We start from the raw sequence: 23,088 nt of genomic DNA on the forward strand, positions 1-23,088 counted from the left end.
CACTGCACCCTCAAGACTACCACAATCATCACTTGCAACAGAAGCAAAGCATCTGTTCACTACCTGGCCCTTTCCTAGATCATTTGCCATCCCATCTTCTATCCCTGCGTACTGCTAAACGAAGAGCTTCCTCGGATGACTGCCAGGCACTCACAAGGAAGCATTTTTGAATACGTGGCTCTAGAGCTGGAAGGGTCAGTCTGTCACTCAAAAGCCACATACTGCTCCCAAAGCAATGTAGCATGGCTCACAAAAGCTTACTATAGACACAGGCTACAAAAAAAAAAAGTCTCCTGTCTCAGCACAACCACCCCACAGATCTGCAAACCCAGAGGTTTGTCCCCATGCGGTCTGTGGTTTCATGAGAAACATGTAAGCGGTTTTGGGCTTCCCCTCCTCCAACAAAAGCAGCTGAATGCCTTCACAAAAATAGGACCCAAGTGTGCAGCAGGTGGAGAGCTGACCACCTCTTCTGGCATTAGGTCTCAGAGCAGCATCAGACAACAAAGCAGGAAATTAAGGATTTTTAATGACCATCATCATCTGATGCAAAGTTTGCCACGTCTGGCTGAAGAGAGCTGAGCTGACCTACCATCTCCACGAGTGCTCAAAGCAGCCCCTCTGAGCCCACTGCAGTATAACAAATGAGTGTTACCTGTTAAGCGATTTGAGATTCAGATCCGGAAGGGAACGTCATTATGTACAGCTACTCAAAGTTTCATGAGAAGCTACTACTAGTTTTAATTATTTGCATCCTTTTGAGTTCCAGCAACTAGCTGTGACATACACAAAACCGGTTTTCAGGGCAAATACATTACTGAAAAATTATAAGAAAGAACAGTCTTGAATAACTCACAATCTATACCAAGAAGTAGAAACTAAAAATGCTTGTTTATCTAAACCGCTTGTTTAGTATCTCACAGGATGTTTTCATCACCACTGAAGTTACACTTCTTCCTCAAACTTCCCTACAATAAGTGAGCAAACGCAGAACTACTTCTTCCCTTTTGCCTGCAGCTGAACTCACAATTACCTCATTCTCGTGAACTAACATGATCTAATCAGCTGGCAAAAACTAACGAATATGCTACAACTCATCCCTCTGTCTTCAAGACTGGATTAAATACGAAGCCAGGTCAAGAAGGGAACAGCCAAGACCCTGCAAATGGGAACAACTCATTTATTCAAGAGTGGGTGCTAAACATGAAGTGGGTGATAATACAGGTGCCCTGATCTTGCTATACAAACGTGGACATAAAAGCATGTGCATATGTATTTGGGTGTACGCACCACCATTTGTGAGGTGGTTTTTTTTGTTTCGGTTTTTTTTTTCTTCACTGCTTTGAAACAATAAAATAATCATAAAATAAATAAAATCATCCCAGACCAGTCTCTCTTCCCATGACCTCTCACCTACGCAATACTCCAAAATACTTTCCTGGCAAAGCATGCACCCAGGCAGCTGCCTTCCCCCCCACCAGTCCTCCATGCAGCGGAGACCTGCCAAAAATTCTCATCCTGCCTCCAAAACTGCAGCCTCATGTTATCAGGGGCCTCCAGAAAAATTACGTGACCAAAAGGGAAAAGTCCCTTTTTGGCATTTGTTAAGAGAACATGCACTAGAGGAGAAAGATGAGCAAGTAATCCCTATTGCTCTACAAGAGCAAAGCTGCTGTTGAGACAGTCAACGTTTATGTTAAGCCTCAGGTTAAAAGGAAAAAAAATTAAATCCTGTACAGACATGAAAATAAAGCTCTAAATTAACATCTCAATTCACTCCCAGAGCATCACCAGGGCCTCCCTGACCATGCAACAGCACACACATCTTAGCAGGGTAAATTAATTAGGATTCGTTTTCTTTGGGTTTCCTACTGTAACACAAACTGAAATGAAGTCTCGGCACAACTAACACTCCTAAGGCAGCATACCTGCAGGACCCAGCAAAGCCTGCAGGCAGATCTTGATACAGCAGTCCTAAGGCTGCATGCAAACATTTCTAGCAAGTTAATTAGCACATCAGCCCACCCACATCATGCATTACCGCTCATTAGCCTTCAAACTATAAAAGGACTCAAATAATCTTTTCCTTTTCTGCCTTACACAGTCAGGACCTATACATTGCAGAGCCTGCAAAATAGTATGTGCCCAGGAACCATCCACACGCGATGCTGGCACCAGCCTCAGCAGATGCTGAGTGATTTATATTTCAGCTTGCTCTTCACTGAATCACTACCCAAAATAGCAGTGTCAAGCCTAATTTATTATTTCACACTAATAATCACCTTCATTAAAAGCAACATTGGGATAACAAACAAGTGTTAAAACACTTTCAATTAAGCTTAATTTTTTCTCAAGGAAAACCCCACACTATTTTCAATTAATTATGGGAAGAGTTGGAAAAGATTTTTACTGTGGGTGGCGGTGTTTCATTTTTTAAAAAAAAAAAAAACGACATATAGAGGAGTCAGGAATTCCCTAGGTGCTACACAACTCATCAGGGGAGCAGCACATCCTGCAAGCAGCTCTGACTTTGAGTCAGGAGTCGGGGCACACCTTCCTCTGTCATCCGGGCTGGAAACATTTGAACGTACCTCCTGAGATGACTCACTAGGGCAACTGCTGATCAAACACCAAGCCCACAACAGAGCCGCTCAAACAAACACGAAAGCCAGCACCTAGGAGACTGCCGGTTATATCCTGCATTAAAGGGAGCAAAAGTAACACTGGCATTCAGGTCACGGAAGGTACATTCCGTCTTAAGGCTGGAGAGAAAAGGGCTCGTGTTGGCAAAAAGATTGTGAGGTCTGTTTTAAACAGTGCTCTCCCCGCTGAAATCGTTGCTCCCGAGTTGAGCACTGTAGGAGGAAGGCAGGCTGTGGACTGAGAAGGGATCCAGGCTGCACGTCCTTCCCACCGCACCTCTTGGGCACCCTCCGTGCCTGACTCGTGTCTTATTTGGAAAGCACGGCCATATTCCTCCCTGCCTAGTATGGGAAACAAAGAGCTGGTCAACGTAGGCACGTCTCCTAACAACTGGCATAAAAGTCCTCTCCTGCAAACAAACATTCTCTGGCTTCCCTAGTCAGAAGCAACCAGACACAAAAGACAAAAGTAAAAAAAATAAAAATCAATCACTAAGTTCACTGTATCAACAAATGTTCTTTTCTTTTTTTAAAAAAAAAAAGTGTGGATGAAGGTGGGGGATTGTTTCTTTGCTCTTAGCAACCTGCCTCCATCCGCTGAGCCTGGAAAAAATAACCTGCTTTTCTTGAGCGGTACTGGCAAGAGTCAAAGTTTCGCTGAAGCTGTCAGAGTACCTGACATCCAGTTGCCAAGAAAATTAGCAGAAGCCGAGAAGCCATATTCCTGGACCATTCTGAATATCTCAGTGTAATATCCTACAGCGTAACTTTACTGAGCTGCCACCAGCATGTCACAACAGGGAGAGTTTGGAGCCCCAAATACCACAAAGCACTTGAAATTTCAAGTTGTATAATCTACTCTAACCAGGAACAGAATATGATTCAGCAACTTCAAACAAAACAGCTCTTAATTTTTTATGAAAAGTCGTTAAGCCACTCTATACGACCATCCACAATTTAACAGCTAATGAGATGCAGCCTCCAGGTTACGGACTTAAAAATAATTATCAGAAGCAAATCATACAGAAAGGAACTGTGAAGAGCACATACTCCCATTCTCCTCTTTGGCACTGCAAAGATATTAAATCATCAAACACAGCCCAATAAAGCCGACATCCGGACAGGTTTAAAAAAATAAAATATTGCTGCCTGCCAACTCTCAGTTACAGGACTCTCCATCAGCCCAAATCGTACATCTTGTAATAACAGTGGTTACAGATAGTACCAAACTAGTTGTCAGACAGCTCTGAGGAGCTCAAAGCTCTCAGGATTGCCCCACAGTGAAGGCAGGTCACAAGTTGACAATACAGTTCATTACTCAGGCTTTCCTGCTCTTGAAAATGTGTTCGATACAAAAGGCATAAGCATCAAGAGAGACACAACTAACCATGATTAGGGAGTGAGGCTGTATTTCAACAACTACATTTACATGGAATAATTAAAGGAAAAATTAAAAGCATGCCTTTTCTATAACCCTCCCCTCCACACACATCCTCTGCTTCTTCCTACAGACACTGCGTGTGTTCACAGGCGAATGGATGGACTCAGAGACACACACATGCTGGATGCCCTAGATGGTTCGAAAGCTTTTGCACTGATTCCCTACTTTGCATGCACTGTCCTAACGGCCATCAAGGCAGGAGCCTTGATTTCTCTGTGAGCCACTTCTCAGACATCCAACTGGAGATGGGAAGAAAGGTCTCCATTTCAGAGTCTACTCTGCTTTCCAAATAAACAAGTTTCAACCTAAAGAAACTCAAGGTACCATGCCAACAAAGTAGGTTCCCAAAACAGTAAGGTCCCTTCGAAAACAAAGACAAGTACAGAGCAAAAGCCAGACTCTATACACGCACTGTACCACAATCTGAGTAAAACGTTCTGCAAGTTTTCTCCATTTTTCTACTGCAGCGCAATGTTTGCAGGTGTAACACACCCAAGTTTGGTACCTTACGGTCCCTGAATCCAGAACGCTTCTTCTTCTTCCCTTCCGGCTGAGCCTCCTCATCGCCCGATGCAACAGCCTTTCTACCCTCACTGCCGCTGCTCTCCTCCTCCTCCTCCTCGTGCTTCACCTTCTCGCTTGGCTCTGTCCTCGGATCGTGTTTTACAGAGGACGAGTCTTCTGCGTAGGCCCTGTACAAAGGACAAGAAAATACCGGTTTAGGAAACTGAGATAGGCGCTAAGGCTACAAAGATGGCCCTGCAAGCCTCTCCCTGAATGAAACACTTGTTACAGTTCAGCGTGGAGGATTGCAAAGCAAAGAAGTGATCACTCTCCTTGGAGCATTGTGTGGTTTTCCCTGCTGTAATCAAATTTCCACCTCCCTGCACCCCAAACTAATAATCACAGTAAGTTTTCTCAGTCCAAGAACACCACAGTAAATCACTCTGTGAATTATTGTACCCTGTCCCAAAAACTACACATGCAAGAAAGATTGGGAAGGGCATACCATACCTCCTCTAGCACTAAATTTCACCCCCACTCCCCCAAAAAAGATTTATATAAAGTGATAGAAATGTGTTTTACCATCAGCACTGCAGGATTCAGAAAGAATAGCCTCTTTGTTTCAGCTCAACTGATTTATTTTCTATCTCCAGCAGGTGACAGGCTATTTTATTTCCCTCTTTCAACAATGACTCTTCTAAATTCCAGTGCTACAGGATTTGTGACAACAAAAACTGGAGTTGTTTATCCGCAAGCTGGAAATACAACTCTGGCAGAGCAAAGGATCCCTCTTCCCTTGCTGTTCAAATACAAAGATCTTCAGCGACCCTGTTTGTAGATCAAGACTCAGTACTCAAAAATCGCTCAGTCTAAGCAATGAGCAACTCACAGAATTGCAACTGGCAATAGGGTGGTTAAATAAAAAGCAGGATAAATCCATAAGCCAAACAAGGCTATGACTTTCCTATGCTTTATCTGTAAGGTGGTTTTATAACCAGACAGAGCTCAGACCACATTAACATCAGTGAAATTATAATCTAAGGATATGTGAACATGTCACAAGCAACAAAGCGAAGGGTTTGACAAAAGTATCTCTCTTTCGAAAGGGCTCAAACAGCTCAGGCAAACATCCTAGCCTGCCTGTAACTTAAGCAAAGCTGCCTTTACTTTGCATTCCTAGTGATTTATTTTGGACTAATCACAGGGTAGAGGGCTCGCACACAGTTAGGGTCACTAGCCAGCAGCCTTCAGATGAAGGCTGGTACTTTGGTACTCCCTGTAACTATGAACATGGTCACTTACAGCTGCATTAATTTATTCAAAAAAGGCTGCCTTGGGAGAAAAAGAAAAACAAATCAAGATTTTTGAGGTCTCCTAAGCTCCAAGCAAAAGGCTACGCATATTTCATCCTACCAGTTTCCTAGAAAACACAGATGTGGTACATAAAATTAACAGAGAAGAGTCTGTGCCTGTCTCCCCAGCAATACACGGCTTTGAGGGAATCTTAGCGCATCATCTTCCAAGAAGAAGAAATGAGGGTAGGTGGTCCTTCAATTAATTTAAATGCTACCAAAAAAAAAAAAAAACCACAAAAAACCAAAACAACTCACTCCTTACTAGCATCCAGTAATCCACAAACAGTCACAGTACAGGATAGATGTGGAAAGGCTAAAGAACTCAAACCCATCCACAGTACTGGTGGGAAGCAAAAACTTTATTATTCTAGAATAAACTCCCCAAAAGCCTACTTAAGAATAGAGTGAATCATGATGAAAGCAAATTAACTTTTGATCATATGGTGACAACTATTTCAGCAAAGTACCAAAAGCACTTGAACCACCACCAAGAGGCCAGCATTGCTTTGAAATGCAATAACCCACGGCACTAAGGCTCGGTTAAAGCAGTTCAGAGGTTTCTAGCCCACGCTGGGACAGAATACAACTCCATCACAAGGTTTTGATGTAATAAAATACACAAATGCTTAGTGAAGGACAGTACTAACCGTGCCTTTCCACACAAAATGGAGTCTAACATGCCAGTCCCTCCTTTCTGAAAAGGTCCCAAGCCTTTATTTGCCAATATATTTTCTTAAGTCTTGAAGCAAAGCATCATCTTTAAGAACTCCACTGAACCAAACTTTCAGAGACAGGATCCAAACCTGAGCCCTCCACAAGCATCTTAAGATAGGGAAATTATTTCCCCAAAAGAGCCAGGCAATGATCTGTCTCTTGGAACATGAAGTCCACGCTGGCACCTCTCCTGAAAGTTTTATCAGCACTAGCACATCCATGCGGAATTGTGGTTTTGGCTGATACGCAGTTTGCTAGAATAAGTTGTTGCCAGCTGAGGCTACACCAGCAGCACTGACAAGGAAAGCCTTTGTGTAGGCAGGACTCCTGTCTTAAGTAGCTCTGAAAGAATCTCTTGGGAAAAGGTCCTGGGGACAGAAAAGCAGCAGAAAATTGATTGCTTATCTACACAACCAAGCTATTCTATATGAAACATGCCAGAGAATACCTGTATCAGTAAACATTTGCTCCTGAAATGCTTGACTGACAGCTAACAAACCAGGGAAGGGATAGATGAAATTCAAAATCAAACGTTTTCAGCAAATCCCACGTATTCCTTCTATCTATCACACTGTCAAACCAGTTGGGTACAGCAATACAGATGCAGGCTGTTTGAATACAGTCAGCTTTTTTTCCCTTGTAATTAACTCTGCTCTCCATTTAGATCACCATCCCAGCATACAAGCAAAACGAGCTACGAGAATAAATGCAGAGTTTGTAGTCTACTTCTCAAGCAAGGTTTTAAACAGTACCTGCTATTCCTCAGCTCCAGGCCACAGCCCAAACTACTCACTGAATTAACCACTGAAGGATCTGCTCTCCACGTACCCCTACTACTCTGTGTGTTTTACATCCCGCACAACCATCCTCTGTTGAAATCCTTGGCTACCAACAACTGCAACTGCCATACTGCACCTACATAAAGGAGTCTTTCAATGCAGATGTCAGAATATGGCTGGAAAAACCCCATAGCTCCAGAAACATCCACCCTGCTGGACTGCCATCAGCAACTGAAGGCTCTTCACCTCCTTTTTTGATGAGATTGACTTTCCAATGGGACACCTGTTGCTACAGCTTCGGCACAAAAAGGAAATGAAAATACAAAGACTCCCTTCACCGTGTGCCAAGACTAGCTGCCAGCCTCTTTCCACGAAGCGTGCCTGCCCTGGATCCCAGCTGCCAGGCTCCAGCCCCCCTGGTCCGTGTGTGTGTGTCCCCCCCAGTGAGTTGAATTTGAGGCAAAGCGTGTATTTCCCACCTACTTAGTAACCTCTTCTTTGAATCCTTGGAAAAAGCCAACAGCCAAATCTAAGATTAGGTTCATCATCCCCAAAGAAAACCACCTAGCTACCCCAAAGGAGCACTCGATGCTAAATTCTCACTTAGCAAATCATTCTTTAAGGAAGTCAAACACATGGAATCACAGGATATACCCTCCACCGAGGATCCTGGGACTCACACCAGGCATTGGCACAATACTACACAGTTGCATGTCTTACAGTTAGAGACATCACAATCCCTCACTTTAAAGTATTTTTCTTCTTTGAGTGATAGAAGCAGAACAGTGTGCTAAAATAACAAAGCTTTGTGCCAGAGACAACAGCACTCAGTTATTCTAATCCTGGGGGCAGTAGGAAAGTATTTAGCTATCAGATGCTATTTAGTCTCAGAAGGAAATGTAGGAGATCTAACAAGAAGTTGGGCACTCAGGAGTCAGCAAAAACATTGCTACCAAACCAGAAGCAGGAGAGAGGAATCCTACCTGACAGACGTGTTCTTCAGTTGACTAGAGTTACCACTCTTCTTCTGGGTAAACATCTGGAGACATCCAAGTGAGCTTTAAAAACCACTTAAAACTTCAGGCTTTCATATTGAAATGCAAAAGCAAGCTTGGACACAACATTCATAAAAATAGGCAACCTCCAGGGACTGGGAGTACTTTCAGCAAGGAGGACTGTCTCGCCCTCAGCTCAACCATATTCAGTGACTAAATTAGTTAGCTGAAACTTTAATAAGAAATTAACCAGAAACAATGAAGATCCACAGCCCAATTTTTCAGGATGTGACCCAGCTCACAGGACTTCTTACTACTTTGCTTCCTTCCCCATCTTTCACGGTACTTGACAATGACATAAATTAGCACAATGAATTTGTGGCAAGAACTGCAACGAACACACCAAAATTAAGACAGATTCCAGAGGTGAACGTGAACAATTAGACTGAGGAGACAGCTCTGGATACCAGCCATTGCCTAAAATAGGTCTAAGAACATAAGGAGCCAGCAGCGTAGTCCGTGAGATGTGCATATCCTTCCTTCCACCCCAGCCAGCAGCAGGAACGTCCCCACCAAAAGCACCTTCAGCTACTGACGGTGCGCTCCAAGGAAGAGCTGGACCAACCAGAGAAGATCCAACAGGGATCAGCAGGCATGGTTAAGGGTCCAGAACACGCTGTGGGAAAAACTAATCTAAATAAGTCAGGTTGCTAAAAGTAAGATGGAAAAGAGGAAGGCGAGATAACTGTAATATATATAAAACGGTTGCTGCAGGACTGTTCTCTTGGTCCAGCAAGGACAGGACAAGATGCAGGACGTGCCTAAGGAAATCCCAAGGGAAGAGACTTACACACTGGGGAAAGAAGGAGAAGCCTGTGCATACACACACACATATACATACACAGAAAGCATTTAATATTAAGCACAGGGGAACACTGGAATCAGCTGCCAGCGAGGATTTATTCCATCACTGCTCTCTCCATCACCAGCAAATTGCTAAAAATAGGCGAGACAGCTGCCTGTCAGGACTAGCTTAGAGGCACTCAGCCCTGCCTTGGCAGCAGACTAGCTGATTTCTCATGCTTCCTCCCACACTCCGCTGCTGCAGACCAGTTTAAGCACCAGCACGTGGGCGCAGACGGACACGCCAGAGCATGAGGACCTTTGCTTCAAGCCCTTTGAAGGGTCTGCTCTGAAGATGATGAGCCTGAACGGTTGTAGGTCAGTCTCACCAGCTAACTTGGATCGCGTGGGATAACACGCCGCTCCTTAGAAATGACTCCCAGATAGCCTGCAAGGGAAAGCAATTGCTTCACGAAGGCCATCAACCCTAATGACACACGCTGGAGGCATCCTACTGACATCACCCTAATGTCCTCCTAAGCTATAAATCTGTTAATTTCTTAATCCAGGAGACACCGCTCACATTTCCAAACAGAACTCACCCCGAGTGGGGTACGGGATCATACTCCCGAGCTGCAGCCCTGAGGAATGCACGCAGCTGTGACTCGGTTACATCTGCCATGCACAGAGAGAATCAAGCACAGAACCATAAGCCTGTGCTCCTTACCTCCCAAATGCACCGCTCACTTGAACTTCTCTTGAGTCAAACCATACTTTGAATGCTGACGGGCACGATAGCTTCCCCCGCCCCAAGAAAATAGCAGTTGCTTTCAGTCACAGCTACAACTCCCCTTGTATTTGCTCCTGGGCACACAGGCAGTTCAGCAAGGCCAGGTAACTGAATAAAACTCTGAGGTTGGCAGAGGTGCTAAGAAGCATGAGGTAGGAGGACCACAAGAACCCAGAAAGATCACAGTCGGCATCCTGTTCTCTGTCCGTGGTCCCTCCCAAAAGACAGCAAGCTTACTGCTGTCATTCAGCAGCATTTCTTTTCAAGAAAAAAAAACAAAAAACTCAAGTTGGAAGAATAGGGAGGCAAAGCAAAGTTTCTGATGCCACAAGCATTTTAAGGTGCCCTCAAACACCGAACAGCTTTTCTTTCCCCTTTTTTATTACTATTTCTTAGAATACTTGAGGGTTTGTATGAGCCTGGCTTTATCAGTTTGAAATTATGAGCCAGATCAATGGATACAAATATGTCTGACTTAGAATGACAACTACTAACTGCTGAAGATTGTTTTACTGGATATTCAAAGCTTATACTCGAGGGTGAGAAAGATGCCACAACTGCTAAAAAATGCAAGTGAAAAAACTCACAACTTAAGTTCAGAAGAAAGCAAGCCAGGTAGAAATAAGGAAACAGAAAAGTTAAGAAGAGAAAGTTAAATGTACTCTATACAAATTGAAAACTAGATACTGTAGGAAAATTGATAAGGGACACAGAAGCACCCAAGGAGACAGCAATGACCAAGAGAACACGGATTTTTTTTTTATTGTCCGAGTTATCAAAAACAACAAGCAATGTGTAATAAGCTGCGATTATTGTTTACTGTGTTACTGAGATTGTTATTGTTGTGTTATTGGAAGTGACCGAAACATATATTTCCAAGTGAACACTGACTCTCTTTATAATGCTTTATATTCTATATATCCTGATCTTCTCAGGAGAGCACAGACAGACTGTCTCCACTTGAATGGTAGCAAAGGTCTACATAACACTGCAACACTACAGATCTGTATTTTCTATTCAGGCCTTTAGAAAGCTTTCGGCAGAAGTCTGAGGTTTAGTTTTCAGAAGAGTTGGCTGAGACTCTCTGCCCAACTGTTGTTGATATTCAGTAAGCCTTAACTCGTTGCTATGAATGTTTAGCAAGAATAAAACAGGGCAATAGGTGTTATGACAGACCTGTTATTTAGACAAAGACTGATGTTGGACAGAGCAGACAAGATGATCTAGGCTTTCTAAGTAAAGAAGAATTTCATGACAGTCAACAAGGGCTTATAGAAAATAAGTCTTATGCTAAATAGATGTCATTTCTTGATGAGATTACCAGTGCTGTTGATAATTGCAGTAGCGTTCAATTGATAAATGCAAGTTCTCACACTGTATTACGTCACTAAATGATACTGTGATTAATAAGCCAGAGCAACACAAAAATCAAACACAAAACATTAAATGGATTAAAAACTGTTTAATAACATGCTTCAAAATATGAGCATTTGATCATCAAGGAGTGACTGAGCTTCTCCCAAGTCCTGACAAGGGTAAGTTCCCAGCCCCATGCCACATCTTTTCATTAATGAGCTAGAGGATAAAGTCCCTGGGTCCCCTGCCATCTATCAGTAAAGATTCAGAGAGCACTAGAAATTATGGTCTCGCTTACTCGGTAAGCTCAGCACAAGCAAGCACACAATACCCATAAAGGCGGCTGAAGAGCGAGGGGAATATCTCGGCACAACAAACACGGGAAAGCCACTTTGTGCTTTAGTGGATCGTCAGTTGATCGTAAGTCCCAGACTTAAGGCCAAATGCAAGCCTTGTATGTACAAGTACAGGAATCTCAAATCAAGCCTAAATATTAAGTAACTCTCCTGGTTGGCACCGATGCAGCACTCTGAGGCTACTGTGCTCAGCCTCTTCAGCTTTTTAGCATCTTTTTCCTCTAAATCCTACCCAATTAAAAGCCACAAATTAAATATTTAGCGGGGTAAGTTCTTCAGAGTCAGAGCGCTTACTCCTCCTGGGCTGGGATAAAGGAGTAAATTGATCATAGCCTGCATTCCCAGTAGAGGAACAAGCTGGAAAGCTCTGTAACTTAATAACAAAACCAAGAAATGTCTGAAAGTAGGCACTAGCATACACTGAGGCAGAGAGTAACACAGAGCTTTGTTCACAGCGCAGACAATTAACAATTTCCTTGATGTACAAATTCTCATCCCTCAATGGTTTCTCAAAAATCAATACTGAGTGAGCCTTGCTCGCAGAAGCGGAGGGAGACAAGCTCTAGCTCAAGCAAAGCTTAGCCAAGGCAAGCAGTAATTCTGGGAAGTCTGTATTACATCTACTTGTACCCTAAGCAAGCAAGGAGTTCATTTCCACTGAAGGACATGTTATACACATCAAGTGTGTAGATGATGTTATACACATCAAATATAAACTAGGGAAAAACTGACGTGAAATGTGACTTTCAAATATTTATTTTCTCCAAGTTTCTTGAAAATATTTAGTTTATCTGTAAGGACAGAGAAATCGGATCTCTATACTAACATAAAACACGAACACAAGTCCACTAATCCAAAACACGCTATTTTCCATCTAGTTTAACTAGCCTGTATCTATAATCAAGCATCGTGAAGAACTTTTAAGAGAGAGCAGCCCCAGCACCCAGTTACCTGGCAGGGAAGGAACATGAATTCTCATCAGCATCTGTTCCCTTTCCCAGACCATCCACAATAATGCAACAAGCCATTAAGTGAAGATGTGCTACAACATTAATCACTGCAGCATCTGGTTTTGTTGTGCAAACTACAGGCTCAGTCCCGCAAGGCAGTAAGAAATGGGTAAGCCTATTCACATCTATAGAGCAAAGCAGGTGTTTCCACACCAGAGGGTTTTATAGACTCCCAACAAGCAGTGTTTGTCTACCTCACCGTGCTACTCAATCCATCTTCATTTCCACTGAGGACACAGGAACATAAGAGAGCAAATGTAGAGCTACGATAAGTGGTGTTGCCAGAGGACTAAAGTTATATAAAATAATTCTCTAGAACTAGAGAGGAATTCGAGCAGGTCAGTGGGGTAGAAGAAAGGAAGAGAGCATCTGACAGCCGACTCTCACAGCTGGAATGTGCAAGACAGTTGTTTAGATGCAGGGAACATCTTAGTGGGTACCCAAAGGGTACTTTTGGGGACCCAAAGGAGCGTGAAACCTTTAACTGACTTCTGGGAAAAAGGTGTGTAGGTTACAAGATTCTGTGTGGGGGAAAACAAGATCCCTTTTGATTTCTTAATTCCCATAAAACCCGGTCTTTAGCTAAAAGCAGACAGCACGGGAAGATCACGGGAGGTCAGTCAGAGGCAAGGCTAACACATCACAGCTTTCAGGCCATACTGCTGTTCACAGCTGGAAGACCAAAGAAGGTCATTCCTGGCACTACTTTTTGCTCTCCAGCCTGGGATGCATTCACATTGCTACAGGCTTCTGAGAATTTGGCCTCGCGCTGTTGGGACAAAAGTCCCAACAAATTCAGCTGCAAGTCAGGGAGGGAGCAGTTCCCTACTACATCTATATTAATACCAATTAAAAACTGTTCTGCTGTAACAAAAACTCCAGGGTACTCCATAGCATTATTCTCTTCCCAGCCCGTACCTCATGTAATCCCTCAGCTGTTTGGGCAGACTGAAAACAGATGGGCTGCGTCACATTAAACCAAGCCTCCTCAACCTCACAAGCCTTTTTTTTTCTTCAGCTGGCCCCACGAGCAGCAATAACATGAACCCATATGTGGTCTAGACACCAAAAAAGAGCATATCGCTTCCACCAGCAAGTCTCAGCAATGGGCAACTGCAGGAGACAGCTGAAGGTGTAGAAGTTTGCCAAAGCAAAAAGCAATAAAAAACCTCAAGGTTAAGCTAACTTCTGTTTTAAAGCCTTAATTAATGAACTTTATGCCCACCCCTAGTCTTCTCCCTTGCTTCCTCCTTGCAGATCCAACATTTAGCACAGCCCAAAAGGTAGCTGGGCCATCGAGCGGTGGTGGACACTGAATGTCGTAAGAAAGCGACAGCCGTGACAAGACTAGACCCTAAAGGGGTGACACTCAATGACTGCCTTGGCACTTTACTTCCAAATCAGCAACTAATCAAAACAAAGTGATATTTACGATTTCTGTGCTTCCTCTATTGAGCCAGGAAATTATTCCCCCCCTACTCCACTCCCAAATGATGAGACTTCTTGGAGAGATGTTGCTTTCCTGATAGCTACCGGGGGACGGCCAACGCGCTCTTGGGGATGAAGGCAAGGTGAGCAGGTATTTGTGGTTAGATGGTGCAAAGGGGAGGCAGGAAGCATGAACTTGGCCACCAGAGGGCACCCGTATTTAAAAAAAAAAAGATATTAAAAAGTGCCATTTCCAGTTACATTAAAGACCCAGGGTTCAAATAACACTTATCTTGTTAAGAGACAGAGAATTCAAAGCCTAGTCCCCATAAAGTCGAAACAAACCAAGATGATTCAGAAAGCCGTTTCTTGTGTTTCCCCCTGGCTTCTCAGCACAAATCCCAGCTCTGATTCGCCATACAACATTTAACGAAGATATTATGAACATGTACTGATCAAACCCCAGGGCTCTGCAGGCTAAGGGCAATACCTATGCTCTAAGCTCTGCAAGTCTGCTGAGGTCATTTCCCTCCCAGGGCTGTTCAGATGTTTTCCTAATTGACTCCAGTTTTGACTTTGGCTCAGATTCTTTCCTTCTCCTGATGCTCATGCGCAAAAATAATACCAAGCTAAAAGCCACCTGAAAGGACACATTGCTCTTTCAAGACACCACTCATAGATCGATGAGTCTTCAAGCCTTAGGAGAAAACCCTCAGCACAGCAATCCCAAGGAGAGTCTCTCGAGTCTGTCACCTCTCACAAAGAAATAAAAAAAAAGCAGCAGAGCTCTCAGAAATAACCTCACATGGATAACACCTACATTTTTTTGTCTTTTCTCTCCTACATCAGGTTAAGTAGTACCTGACACATTTACAGCTATAAAACAGGTTTCTCCCCTCTTGACCATGATTTACGTGGTTTCCTTTGTTTTACCAGAACAAAGATTTTTTTTTATGCCAGCTGAAACTGAGATTTTAGATATTTCCAGCAATTCTGCCATTAAAAATGTATTCTAAGCAAATTACTGTAAAGCCCCTAAGACACTGATGCAAAAACTCAATGCATTCTTAAACAGAGTTAGCTAAGGGCTGACTTAAGCTTCAAAATGAACTTCAGAAGCGCCAATGGAAAAAAGCCAAACACAAAAAGCAGTGAAGGTCAGCAAAGCAAGGAAGACGAAGGGTCTTTCCTACAGAGGATCTTCCAGTAAAGCAGCTGAGCACTTGACAGAGGATGGTTGAACGAGAAAAGGGTGGAAGAAGAGAGGAAGAAATGGTAAAGATGGAATGAAATCGGCAGAAGTGGTAGTCGGCACTTAAACAGCTCAGCTTGCTGGTGAGGAGTGGAGCCTGAAAAAGAAGAGCTTGTAAAAGAATGAGAATATACCGCCAGGGTTGGCAGAGGGGTATCAAGTTTAATCACTTCGACATATGCACAGGATGGGGCAAAAGGCAGAACACAGTATAAGCCAAGGGGATGAAGAAAAATAGGACTGGGTACCATGTTAGACACAAACATGCTGGTTGTAAAGGATCTTCCTGTTAAGCAACTTCCAGAGTAACACAGATGTCTCGCCCTTATTCTTACCACCAATATATTTGCGGAAGGGTAAGAAATTAAGCATAACTAAATACTTCCAGTCAATCAGGAAGAGCAGTGGTATGACCCTGTTTACAGAGGTCCTTCCGTGCTCCCCAAAGGTACATTCGCTCTCTTCTTTCATTCAATATTAGGCTGACTGAGTGACAAGCTTCAGCACCGAAATGCCAATTTAAGTGCTTTCAGATGCCTGCAGATTCAGGCCAGAAGGTTTGTGACATACAGAACGTATCGGTGGCCATTTAATAACACTCCAAACAGGTATTTGGAACTACAAATACAGAACACAAGCTTTACAAGAGTATCAGTAACAGAGTATTTTTTATAAACACTAAGCTTGCCGCAAACCGTGAGGTTCAGTATTTCTTCATATATTAATGCCTCATTTAGATTAACCAATGAGTGCACCAAGATTTATTTCAATTAATTAATTCAGTTCATTACACCAATGCCCAGATACTTAATTGCTTCTGCTGCCAGCTGGAACTCCTCAGAGTTTAAGTTATTGCTTAGAAAGGGTAAACTTCGTTAGTCTTCTAAGCTCAGCTACTTGCATTGCTGAAGTATTCTTCACCACAGCAGAAGAGAGCAGCATTAGCTACTCCTGTCATAATTATTCAGATGAATATATTTCATCAAAGAACAGGCAGCAGGAGCTCCCGGAGGACAGTGAAGACAACAGGACCAACACTCACCTGCCACAGATGGCTATGCAGAAGGCTAACGCATAGATGAGGATCAAACATGAAGATCCCACCAACCCACCTCCCACCTTAGGAAGACACAAAATAAGTCTTTCCTATCTTGCGTCATATAACCACCGGGGGTTTCTATATATATATATCTTTTCAACCCTTGACATCTCCTCTACCTTTGTGTGGGCTTCCTTACCGCAGCACTGGCTTCTGATGCTGCTCAAGAGCATATCCTACAGAATCAATCTGAAATACACTGCTTTCAGGCTGCACATGACAGTCAGAAACCACCTGAGAAGTCCTGTCTTTCTTCATGCTAAGTAGTGGAATGGGTAAGTTCACATACAGGCATCACCATATCAATCTCTTCTAGCAAGGCTCACTATCATCAGAAGTATGAGAGATTTGTTTTGAAATAGAAAGTTTGGGATTTTTTTTAAGAACTGAGGAGAGATGCAGCGCTGCTCTCTCATATGGCAGTAGAGAAGAGCTGGCGCATTTAGACAAGGCTTTATGTAGATGACAAAAAAAAAGTTGGATATTCTTTCCCTTTTATTACTGCTCTTCTTCTAACACTGCATCATCTTCTACTCACCTAGCCCAAGAAGCATAAGATTTTCAACTGCTTCTTGATTCAGCCTATTACATCTATAATGACTTATCTGTAAAGAAAAATAATTATAAGACAACAAAAAGAGGGAGACATCCTTCATCTTAAAAGAAAACTTCACGGACAGCCTGCAGCAGAGCATCCCTTACTGCATTCCCTACTCAAAGGGCAACGAACTGTCTCCGCTTCATTAAGAGACCAGCCAAGGTTAAGCAGAACATTAGCAGGCACACGCTCCTCGCTAGAGTCATCTGCCATCACAGGGACAGTAATTCTTTGCGAAGCTAAGAGAGCCACACTTAGGACCTGCCGGACCTCTCAGACTAACTGCACAGCACAGCAGAGTTTCATAACACAACAAAAGCAGGGTTGCTTCACCAACCAAAGGTAAACAAGCATCATAAGGTCAGCCCTACGACAGCCCAACTGCACCAACAGAACTGGTTATGCAAAGCACCTCCCTAACCTGCTTCCCATTTAAATACCACTGCAACATTTAATAAATCAAAATTACTTATTACCAAGGGTAAATACTTAGATGCACATGGACATTTCTCTCTGTAGTCTATAAATTAGATTTTCAGTGACACTTGGCTTATTCGGTCCCTGCGCCCGGGCTACACATATTACATATTTACCTTCTGTAACTAATTCATTGTACTTACTGCTACTTACTGTAACAACTCAGGATGCAACTACCCGAATAACGCAGGATGTCATTACAAACATTCTGTATTCACCTATTCTTAAACTCAACTAATCACCCAATTTATATCTTATGAAAGACAAAAGAAATCTGCAGTTCCTCATCCCTCATTTATCTAAACACAATGTTAAAAAGCCTATTTGGAAGTCTGTTTAAAACTTCTACAGGTGTCAGTATGAATTATTTCCTACACCAAACATACCAGTTTTGTTCTTCCTCTTATTCAATGGCTGTATGCCAAGTAATTAATTAAATGAACATTGTAAGCCTTGATGTACTTCTATTTTACAGTTACCGATATTGTGGATTTATTTCATGGCTCGTATAGCAAAGGAATACTGCAAAGTCTGTACAATTCTCCGTAGCGTTTTACAGATTTATAAAAGACAAAGGAGACGGAGCAAGGAAAGACAAAACCAAATAGTAAGAGCAAGTCAAGCTCTCCAAATTGATTAGTACTGGGGAGATCATAGACCACACTACCCCAAAGAGGTTGCCCCTCTCCTTTATCTGATTTCTATCAGTGCTCTCGGCTGAGCAAGGTCAAGCCTGCCCACAGTGCCCAGGGGCCTCCAAGAAACAGCGAAGTACTCCAGGAGCCAAAAATCACTCCCCGAAGTCACCCCGTACCATCAGCAGCTCTTTGCTGCAGGAAGCACCTTCCCCCTGGATAAAAGGCAAAGCCAACAACTGACCATTTCGCTGTTTTTAAAAGCGGAGGTGAATCTGCTGCAAGAGGGAAATATTAACTCTGTGTCTTTAGGACAGTTTTACGTTGGACACGATGTCCTACCTACTTTAAAATCATGCTGAGGATGTTTTAAGTGGAAAAAAAAAAACCTGCTCACTCCCCTGCCTGAAAAGGGGTGTTATCCTGGCCATCCCCACAGACGGGTTAAGGTCCTGTGGATAAAGAGGCACTACAGAAGTGCAGATTATTAGCAAAATGCATCATAAGACAACACTGTGCTGGATCACGGTGTTCTTCCTCAGCCTGAGCAACTCCTTTTAGCAGATATCAAGGTTTGACAGCTCTAGGAACAGGCAGAACAATTACCATGGTCTTCCTCCAGTTGCATTAAAACTAGAGCCTTCTAGCCACAACACAGATGAGCAGAGCACCAGCAATAATAAATGACCTAAATATTGGAATGAAAATAAGATGGGTTTTCAGCGAAGACTTTATTTTCAGACGCTAATTGCAGCCATGAGCTCGACTGACACTGCTGGTGCCACGCTGCTCCCACATTTTGAAGGAAGAGAAGGGAGCCCTCGATTTATTTCAAATGTGGCACAGCCCAGGGTTCAGTGAGGGTCACCTCAGGCAAGCACAAATATCCCCTTTCTCCCCACAGTTACGGAAACAAGCTTTGAGCCTCATGGTCCATGAGTAGGTGTCCTCAGACTCCGGCTCTTTAAAACTACCTAAGTTCTGTGTGCAGCTACCTTACCACCAAAAGATGGACTGTCCCCTTCTGCTCCCCTGCTACGTTTTATATATCAAGCAGTCAGTAGAACAAAGAAAACCAGAGCAGCATCCCCTGGCCAAGCCTGCTGTGCCTTGGCAACCCTCCCAGAAGCTGAAAGCACAACATTTACACCCAGCTTGGTCGAGTCAACCGATTTCTCTTTGCACAACACCACAGACCCATTGTAGCATCATCACGCAGGGGGAAGCCAGGCAGCAAACCCCACCAAAGGCAAACAGCCCGTGTGAGGACAGCTACAGAGGAAAACTCTTCAGTCCAGAGCTTTTTCGCATCTCTGACTACTCACAGAAGCAAAGCAGTGCTACAGGGAGTCACCAACTGCCATTCCTTCCATGCAGCAGAAGCAGGACAAGCAATAACGCTTTACAAAGTCTCTTGCAGATCTTAAATCCATCTGCAGGCACTTACCACAGGACTAAAGCAGTATGCGGTCTCAGGCAAAAAATAAGAAGACAAACAAACAAACAAAATGTATTACCTTTGCCAAAGGAATCTGGCACTTGCCGTAGCTGCAGTCGCCCCTACGAAAGCTGCCACCATGAGCCTACGCCTGGTCCTGGGGTGATGTGCCATCCCATGGTAACGCCGTGAAACAGCAGACAGCCCTGCCGCAATGGGAAGAAATCGAAGGCGAAACATCCTGTGGAATAAGAACAACACATTAGTAAAGAAACAAATGATTTCCAGTTGTGGACTCTCGCGCTGACCCTCAACCAGAGATTTGCTAGCATTTTTTCTAAAATAGGAAAAGTTACAGAAAATAACTGTCACAGATGTTCATCAGCTGTTCCAAAATAGGCACATAATCTGTCTAATAAACAGCAAGTTACAATTATTACATGCTGGCATACACCTGATTGACACACCTTGCTGTTGCTTTGCAACTACTTACTCAGCTGCTCTTACAGCATTTTTCAAATTCCTCTTCAGTGTTTCCCCAGCACATTTCATTAAGAAGAAATATTTGTGCACCCCCACTCAAGTGCCAAAGCATGGAAGATGCAGGTAGATCTTCGAGCAACTACAGCAAATAAGAGCCATTTGGCCAGAGGGAAAGTCACAGCTGGATTTTAAAAGGCAAATTAAACCAAGTATCAAGCAAACCTACCAAACAAAACCCAACCCAGTCATTTTAAATTTCCCCAAAAAAACCCTACTGTTCTTAAATAACTTTTTTAGCTAGCCTGGCACCAAACATTTATATTGAACTTTAAGTATAAGGCAAGTTTCAAAGTGTCAAAACTCATAAAATACAATCCAGACCCTGTTACACACACAACAGTAGAGACAAATGGGAAACCAGAGGTACAAATCTCAGCTTTATTACAACGGAGAAATCTGAACCGCAAAAATGTCACCTCATCACACACACCAGCTACAGGAGACAATGCAATTTTTGCTAGCTCACTAGACTGAAGGTGAAGGGTAAATGTTGCCTTTGAAAAGGTGCTGCATCTTTTAGCGAAATAAAGGTTTTATTTCTAACTCATGCAAACTCAATTCTCTGATCGTGGGGTCAGCCTTAAAAAAAGAAATTGGGAGCAGAATGGAAAGAGAATTCCCAAGGTCAGCAAAAACATTGGAAGTGGAGAGCAGGGAAGCAGTAGCCCAATTTTTTCCTTTTGTTCCCCATTTTTGTTGCTCTATCCAAACATTCCCAGCCAGCAAATAACCACAGAATACAAAAATAAAGTAATACCTGCTGGTTTCTATGTGCTTTTGCAACACAAGATGCCAACGTGCCATTCTGCCGAACCATTAACTTCCAACAACGAGAATCTCGGGACCGTTTTGTGCAAACACATTTTACACGTGCGGTGCGTTACCCCACTTCAACTATAAAGAGCTGAATATATTACTGTCCTTTTCTGCTGATTAAAGCAACACGCAGCTCAGGATTTCATAATGTGAACCGGTGATGTGAACTTAGGGAAGGGAAGAGAGGAAGAGGGAGGGAAGACGCACATAAAATATTCAGCAGACAATTTTGAGTGCCAGAGCTCGATATCTTTTAATGCAAGAGGTGTCAGAGGTGCATCTGAAGACTTCACATCACAATCAAGAAATACGTGTCGAGGGGAAGGAAAACAAAGATGATGAGAAATCATTAGCAAATCCCTTATCGGTGAGTTTTTTGTATCAGACCTAAGCCTTTTGCACAGTGCTGGGACAAGGGAGATAGGATGAAGAACCAGCACGCTACGGCAGGCTGAGAGGAAGGCGGCAATATGACTCTTGACGGGTAGGGCAAAGCCACAGGGTGTCTATCCCTCACCACCTTGGTTTATGTGCAAATACCACAAATTCCGCTGCTCACAGCTAGCGCATCTGAAAAGCATCCATTTTATGTTCATCTGTGCACATATTCAAAAGCAAGTTTGCAGTCAGCATTACCATTTTGTTTATTCACTTAACAACAAATAGGCTTTTAAATAAAAGTTTTAATGGAATACAGCCAGCCAACAGCGCTTATTCTCCAACCTTCTCCAGCTTTGAACAATAGAAGAATTTGTTATGAAAAACAGTTCTTATTTCAAATTTAAAATTATTTCCATCCACACAAACCTGATGTTCCCATTTCATCTCCAGGGACGAATTTGTTACATATGCAGAGAAAAATCTGCAAGCGTTATTTTCACCAAGAAGCTACTGTTGCCCTTACTTGAGCTCCCTGTCCTAATTACAGCTTTATATGCATAAAATGTAATGGATAAGGGAAGTGTTGCCAGCATCATTTAATCAGTCAAAATGAAAATCAAGCCCCACAGTGCTTACTTTTGAGCTTGAAGAGATTTTTACAGCATTTCGGATTGTTGGCTTTAGTACTGCATAAATGTTTGCTCTGTCTGAGCCCTAAGAAACACTAAATTAGCTGCTTTGTCCAAGTAAGTTCCATCCCTGATGGTGCTGGGGACGGTTCACCTAGACAGCGTTCACTTGGTAGCAACTGCCCAAGAGAGCTGAAAGCAAGCTGTTCCCATAATAGCCCTAAAATAAAGAGTATCCTTATCTCAGAACAAAAACAAACAAACAAACAGCACTTTGGAAGCTGAATTTTCCATGCTTTCCATCTGCAATTTTACCATCTCTCAAATTTTTTTATTTTTTTTTTAAATCAAAAGTGCCATGGTACTTGGTATGTTTTGTTAAAAGCTCCAGGCATTTGAGTCAAGATCACTTGAGAAAGCTGGTGCTCACTTATAAAAAGATTAAAAATAAGCATCTTGCCCTAACTGCAGCACTGAAAAGCTTAACACCATGATCTGCAGTAGGATAAGGAATCAAACCAAGATAAAGTATAAAACTCCCAAGAACTGATGTGATTACAACTTACAATAAGAAACCATCTCCATTCTTGCATGATTTAATACAATAAGTGATTTTTTTTTTTTTACAGGATACAATAAAGTAGCTCAGAGAAAAAAATTAACTCCACAATACTGAAAATAAGGATCAAACATAAAAGTTATCATGATGTTCCAGCACTACTGCTACAAGGAATCTGTAGATTGTAGTTTTGTTTCTAACAGATAAGCCAGTCCTAAGTTCTTGCTCAGAACAGCTCTACAGTTACTTTCAGAGGTTGAATTAATATCCTTGGACAAAAGCAATAGTTGGGGCTTTTTTCCAGAAAAGAATGACATATCTGCTTTTATTTATGCCACAAGACATTTGGTGGGGTTTTTTGTTGGTTTGTTTTGGTTTTTTTTTAAGCAGGAGAGTCAACCAACAGACTTGAAGATTTAAAACCAGAAGTTTTGTTGACTGTGTGCTC

General features: G+C 42.7%; 1 protein-coding gene across 3 annotated transcripts in view; it reads right to left on the minus strand.

The window, feature by feature from the left end:
* Positions 1-19,952, minus strand: part of MICU1 (mitochondrial calcium uptake 1) — a 97,913-nt gene extending 77,961 nt beyond the window's left edge. For all 3 annotated transcript variants that reach the window (XM_009694987.1, XM_009694986.1, XM_009694985.1), the window contains exons 1-2: positions 19,792-19,952; positions 4,589-4,775 (exon numbers count right to left, since the gene is read on the minus strand). In XM_009694987.1, coding sequence (XP_009693289.1) covers positions 4,589-4,775; positions 19,792-19,952 — 348 coding nt within the window. The remainder of the gene's footprint in view (positions 1-4,588; positions 4,776-19,791) is intronic.
* Positions 19,953-23,088: the final 3,136 nt, after the last annotated feature.

This window comes from Cariama cristata, unplaced genomic scaffold (genome assembly GCF_000690535.1).
Source record: "Cariama cristata isolate BGI_N322 unplaced genomic scaffold, ASM69053v1 scaffold1842, whole genome shotgun sequence".
NCBI classification, from domain to species: Eukaryota; Metazoa; Chordata; class Aves; order Cariamiformes; family Cariamidae; genus Cariama; species Cariama cristata.